At 33.0% G+C, this 6,977-nt stretch overlaps 1 protein-coding gene across 1 annotated transcript in view; it reads left to right on the forward strand.

Moving 5' to 3' along the window:
- The window catches only part of LOC129262058 (dnaJ homolog subfamily C member 10-like), a 30,912-nt gene extending 25,303 nt beyond the window's left edge, over positions 1 to 5,609 (forward strand). Inside the window, exons 19-21 of the mRNA XM_064101938.1 lie at positions 1,222 to 1,353; positions 2,078 to 2,161; positions 3,446 to 5,609. Of these exons, the coding sequence (XP_063958008.1) occupies positions 1,222 to 1,353; positions 2,078 to 2,161; positions 3,446 to 3,475 (246 nt within the window). The 3' untranslated portion in view covers positions 3,476 to 5,609. The remainder of the gene's footprint in view (positions 1 to 1,221; positions 1,354 to 2,077; positions 2,162 to 3,445) is intronic.
- The last annotated feature ends 1,368 nt before the right edge of the window (positions 5,610 to 6,977 follow it).

The following is a 6,977-nucleotide window of genomic DNA, read 5'->3' on the forward strand; positions in this document are numbered from 1 at the left end:
GGTATGCTTGTTGCGTCGACAAAAAATAATCAGTTTGCTTTAGTTGAAATTGATCTATCACTTGTAAATTTGCACACCCCCTGAGTATTCAGAGGGATAGAAGATTGTATCGTAGAATAAGTGAGTGACAATTTAAACAATAGCTACGGTGTAACCTGACTGCCCAATACAATGAGGGGAACCTGGGGAGCGTTTCATCAACGTTTTTTGTCCAACAAGTTGTCAGATCTGACAGTTATCCCTGATTCTGATTGGCTGAGAGGCACTGCTACTATGGTAACTGTCGGATAAAACGTCTGACAAGTCCTTTCATGAGACGCCCCCCCAGGAGATTGGTCTTTATGAGCAGGTGGTTATTATTGGACAGGTTCTTGTGATATACTGTTATGTACGTGGAGCGTTGTGGCCCAGTGGATTAGTCTTCTGACTTTGAAACAGTGGGTCGTGGTTTCGAATCCCAGCCATGGCGTAATTTCCTTCAGCAAGAAATTTATCCACATTGTGATGCACTCAACCCAGGTGAGGTGAATGGGTACCCGGCAGGATTAATTCCTTGAATGCATGAGCGCTGAAAGGCAGCTTGAGCTAAAGCCGGGGTAATAATGATAATAACATCACGCCTCGGAATATAATATTTTTAGATAGATGGCGCTATAAAAATGCCTATTATTATTATTATTATTATAATCATGTTCAAATGTGAAGATTATTCAAGAATACCAAACTAGTGCTCATTATATAGACAGATAATCCTTTCGATATATGAAGTTGCTATAGCAGGTATGATTGTGTTTTTTTGTTTTTTTTTCAGAATTTACCAATGTCTGTCATCGTTACATTATTGTATTCATGGAATGAAATCAAATGCGATGCTAATTCAAGCATCCATTTAAATCTAGAATATATCAAAATTAATTTATTCAAACTTCTATATTTCACTTCTCTCAAAATAAAGTTTATCTGGAACATTCTATCATGAGTTTATTAGCTGATAAATCTATGATATAGGAAATAATAACCTGTTGTTGTTATTTGGTTTTTACAGCGCTCCCATTCAAAGCAGAATACATTTTGCCACGCAAGGGAAATTATATAATTATATCACTTTATTGTTATCAGTAGATAAAACCTTCTGCGGTGATTATGAAGTGAAAGAAAGAGATTTTTGAGATATAAGACAAAAACCTTGATGAAAGTATCTCATTTTGATCTCTCTTGCAGGCTTTGAAAGGCTATGTACGGTTTGGTAAAATTGACTGTCAGTCTTTCCAGTCGACCTGTATGCAGGCATCTATACAAGCCTATCCTTCTCTTAGAATATACAAAGGAACAGAAACTAAAGGATACTCACAAGTAAGTATCAGACAATTTGTTTTTTTTTCCCAATTATTGATCATGTAAAGCTTGATTTTGACCTGATGTTCATTTTGTTATTTGGAGATAGATGAATGCATGTGACATGTGAATAGGTATCCTCTCTGATTAATTCCTGGAATGTACTAAGTGCTGCTGACAAAGTAGGTGCCCGAGTGAAAGCCAGGTTAATAATAGTTGCGATTTGTATCCTCAGACAAAAAATGCTGTATAAATGCAGCTATTATTATCACCATCATCATCATCACCACCACCACTATTACTACTACTGTTTTAGTTATTATTACAATCATTATTATATTTTGTATGAATTTTTTACTTCACATATAGTTTTTTTGAGAAAGTGATTGTATGAATTTATTTGTAAATAATGAATAATTTTTTTTATTGTGTTCTGATTAATGACAATCACATGTAAGAATGAAGATACATTTTTTCTGAAAGCAATTTATCATGTTAGTCATTATTCTTAATGTTGATTTTTATCATTTGTTGTTTAGAGTGGTTAGTATTTAAACTGAGACTGAATGACTCAAAGGAAACCATTCACTTGTAATTGTCCTTTTCAACATATTGTTGTAGTAGTACAATATGGGTCAAGATGTCTGTAATATTCAATTATATATAAAGGCCTATAACTTGTATATCACATACTTTTCAGTTGTGTTTTTATTTTACTATCTTATTTATCTTTTATTCACAGAATTGGTTTGGTGAGCAAGTTTATCAAAAGGAACCGCAGTATCTTATCCCATTCCTCAAACAAAGATATACTAAAAATTTAGATGTAAGTATAATTAAACCTGTAAATAGATATTATAAAACAAATAATTTCAAGGATCGCGATTGGTTGAAATGTGTCTTGTGATATTCAACCTTTGTTACACTTGGCATTGTAGTGCAAAAAGGTTCCCAAGGAAAATTGACATTGTGCACTCCTGTGCACAAATGAGTACTATTGTGACAGAGTAGGAGAGCAATAAAAGAATTAAATAAAACAAATAATGCACTGTTTTGTGTGAAAGTAAGTGCAGTGTAAGCATGGTTTTGTTATTCAGATGTTGCATGCGTACTATACATTTACCTAAAGGCTCGTGCACAGTACTGCGCCTATCTAAAGAAAATTTTATGTATGCTGCAATTCCACTCGTGCACTCAGTTCTGTGCATTGTTTGTTTACAGTATTTGTATGGGCAGAGAGTTGCGTCTGCCCCCCAAATAATTAATTCTAAAATGGTAAATTAAACATGATGGTTTGTGAATGCTGGATGACGGCTTATAAACGTTTGAATTGATTTTTTTTTCAACGTAAACAGAGGTAAATCAGTTAAAACCTAGATGAAATTAAATCACATTTAGAGCAATGTTAGGTCTGTTTAATGTGCAGGCACAAATTTGTGTGCAAATTTGGAACTACATTCCTCGACATTGCTGATGTTGTCTTGTAAAATCGCCAAGAAAGTGATGATACGTAGCAGGAAAAGTTGCTATTGACTGGTAGTAAGGGCTAGTTCTAGTCCTACAGGACCCTGTCTTACAAAGAGTTACGATTGATCCGATCAATCACTACTATGGACGGCCAGCAATGTCAACCTCTATTATGCATGTTGGTTCAAAATATTTTCTAACTATGATGTATATTCAAGCACTCATTGTTTTCTGGAAAATTCACTGTGCTTCTCTTTGTTTACAAAGGACATTGTGCAAATTTCCTGTAGAAAAAATCATGACACTGAAGGATTTCCATAGAGGTACGATTGATTGGATCAATCGTAACTCTTTGTAAGATGGGGCCTCATGGTTATGAGGCGAGGTTGGTTTATCAAATAACGAGGATCCAACTCACTATCTTGTAAAACTTGTAATACACATCATTTTGATTGGGCATAAGTGTAATTACCCACACCTTAAAAACAGTCCAAATGCCCTGGGCTATGACTCGGGCATGTTAAAAATTCCAAAGGACCTCTCGCATGTAATTCTTACCAATACTTTTGATTGCATTACTTGTATGATAAACTCATTGATACATTTCATTAATATTTATTATCTTATTTTTTTCCAAATTCAGGGCACCGGCCATGCGAAAGATGAGCTATGATGTTGGCCAAATTTGTTCAGTTTTTCCTTTCAACCACTGCAGTTCATGGCTGAGATAGTACGAATAGGTTTATATCACAAACTTAGATATTGTTATTTATTATCATACCTTTTCTATGTTTTTATCTTCATAATATTGTGATTTCTGAAGGTTTCCTTCATAATATTGATGTACTTTGAATTACATGTTCTGTAATTGTATTCTGGATTAAATTAACTCACTAGGAATTTCAATGCATTATCATTAGTGCCTTCAAGTTTAAGGTTTTTTTTTTCATGGGCATTTAAGTGCTCTGTGAAGAATTTGAATGTTATTTTTAAATCCCACATTTGCATTTTATCCTCCAAATGTTCACCAAACTTGCACAGATGTTTGTGTGTAGCAGTTGTGCCAATTGTTATGGTTTAGTTTGGCGGGATTTCAAGGACGTCTCGGATAGTTTGGGAATCAATTCTGCATTCTATTTACAATCACTATTGCTTGTACGCCTAGTTACAAATTTGATCTATTTTTAACACATTAATTGTGAATCAGGATTTGCATTTGTTTTTAAATATAAAGTTATATTCGCTGCAAAATGTTCACTAACCCATGAAAACATCCTGTTTGCCAAATTTGCAATAAATATATTTGTTCTCAGTATACTGTTAGGAGCACTTGTCTTTGCATGCAATTTGTGATGAATAATGATAAAACTACTTAGGTATTTAATGTAAAGTGCACAAAAATATAATAGGACATTTTTAGAAGTAGTAATGTAAGATGCAAGTAATGCTTGATACAGGAAGTCTTTCACTCTCTTCTAGGCTAAAATATTTATATGTCATGTGGTATGTGTAATTTGGCAACACCTTTCTATTTGAATTTTCTACCATTTTACATAGTTTGGAGAAAAAAAACATTGGTATTTTAACAAGAATTTTGAAAAGCATGATTGTTAAATGTACTAAAAATTGCCAATTTCTTTTCGAAAATATTGATTAATCATTTCATTACAGTGCCATTTTAAAGAGTGCTTAAGTTGTTATTTAAGTTTTATACTTCAGCTCTGGCTGTTTAAGTTTAAAATGTGTGTTAAGAATCTTCCTAGTCTTTCGTTTCTTTTAAATCTAACTTTTTAATTATATCATAATGCATGTGCTACCATTGTCCATTATCTTAAGAGCCTTGTGGACATATGAGATTCCATGGAGCAGAAGTGAAAATTGAAAAATTAAAGATATATTTTACTGGATAAACCCTGAGCCTAGATAAGAATAAAGATTGATTAAGTAACAGAGATTCCGGAAAACTAGAGTTATAATAAGTACCACAGTAATTAGTGCACAGTGTTTGGTACACTGTGACCAACCCAATCCCGTAGCACTACTGCGTATGAATTCACAATAATGGCTTAATTTGCGCACATAATGAAACGCACGGACCACCAGCCTAATGTTACTTGAAATTGAATCGAAAACAGCCCCACTAGCTTTACCAGGTTTGTGCTGGTGAATTGCATATAGCATATATTTGAATTATTAAATAACAATGCATGCGAGACTGTCTGATGCATTCCAATAGTGTATTTTACAATGTCTTTTGTGTTGTGAAGCTCCAAGGAGCAGGTCCAAGGTATTTAATATCTCCTTGCAGACAGGTCATATATGAATTGTTATTTCTTTATGTCATGGTAGGTTATAAGGAGTCAAAACTATTATTTATTTATGCATAAAATTGGAAATTATTGCAAGTATTGTGATGCGTAGGCTTCATGAGAATCAAAGGGCAAGTCTACCCAAACAAAAAGTTGATTTTTTTAAATAACAAGAGAAACATCGAATAAAGAGCTTAACACTGTTTTATCAAAATCAGGTTCAAAAATGAGAAACTAATGACATTTCAGAGTTTTTGATTAATTTCACAAAACAGGTATATCACCTCCCAGTCAGTATGTAATTGAGGGAACCGATGCTGTCACCCATCATCATTTTTTTAAACTTTATTTTGTGAAATATCTCAAATTCTCCTCTTTATAAAGTAAGGCAAAGTGTGGAATTGCCATTATTGTAATTTAATGTGATTTGATGAAGAGTCTCCTTGTCAATTCTGAAATGAAAAATTGTATTATTAAAAATTCAGAAAATTTCAAAATGTCTTAACTTCTTGTGTGATGTGATTTAGACCAACATTATAGACCAATTACAGACCAATATTAATCAGGTGAGAATAGAGATGAGAAGTAAATCATTGCCGAAGTTAAAATGCAAAGTCTGTAATGAACAAGGAAGGGACGAGATATAAAGACAACCCAGATATGAAAAGTGATAGAGGGAGAAGATTCTTTTTCTTTTTGGGATGCTCCGGGCTGAAAATATGTCTAAATAGTAAAATTCACAAAGCAAAATGCTGAAAAATTCATCAAAATCGGAAAACAAATAGCGAAATTTATCAATTTTTTGTGAAAACAGTTATTTGCTCATCGTCATATTGATTAGGTGGGCTGATGAAGTCACATCCCCACTTTTCTTATGTTATACATGAAATCATAAATGTTTCATTTTTTCATACATGTGTAAATGCTGTGTCTCCATTATGATGAAATAAGTTGCGGCAATAAATAACTAACACACTTAATCAGTTGTCAATCCAATTGTTTTAGTTCTTGGTAGAGCAATTTTGAATAAAAATAATTTCATATAATAAAATACAAAAGAACAAGTGGGGATATGACATCATCAGCCCACCTAATGAATATTCATGACGACATGCCTAGAACTGTTTCACCGGAATAATGCAAATCTTTAAAATTCAATAACCTTGTTATTTGTTGTCTGATTTTGATCACATTTTCAGCGTTTTGCTCTGTGAATTTTACTCTATTTATTGAGATATAAATATCTCCAGCATGGACCTTCCCTTTAAAGATGAAAGAATAAAATTTATATTCTAATTGATGACTGAAAAGAAATGGATGACTGATAATTCTTTAATTAGAAGGGGATTGAGAGGAAAGATTATACTATGAAAAGAAGGGAGAGATGTGGATACAGTTTGAATAGGTTGGGGAAGAATGTTGGGAAAAATTTTAAAAAAAATGAAACTGTTCAAATGATGAATGAAAAGAAACAGAGTCAAGGGGAGAGCAGGAAGTATAGAGACAGAGGGATAGAAATATGATTTACGAAAAATCTTTAGCGATATTGGAGAAATGTTTAAGTTCACCCCACAAAAATGTTGATCTGAATCAATAGAGAAAAATCCCATGGAAAAATGAAACAACCATGACGCTGAAAATGTAATCAGAATCGAAAGCAATATAATAAAGTTATGACATTTTAAAGTTACGCTTATTTATCACACGTGAAATGCAAATGAGAAACTCAATGATGTCCCTCACTCCCTATTTCTTTTTTGTTGTTGTTTGAATTATACAATATATTAAATGTTACAGATTTGACAATAAGGACCAACTTGTGTGAACCATAAAACGTTCAGATTATCATTGACATTTTGTACAGCG

This window comes from Lytechinus pictus, chromosome 1 (assembly GCF_037042905.1).
Source record: "Lytechinus pictus isolate F3 Inbred chromosome 1, Lp3.0, whole genome shotgun sequence".
In the NCBI taxonomy this organism is placed as follows: domain Eukaryota; kingdom Metazoa; phylum Echinodermata; class Echinoidea; order Temnopleuroida; family Toxopneustidae; genus Lytechinus; species Lytechinus pictus.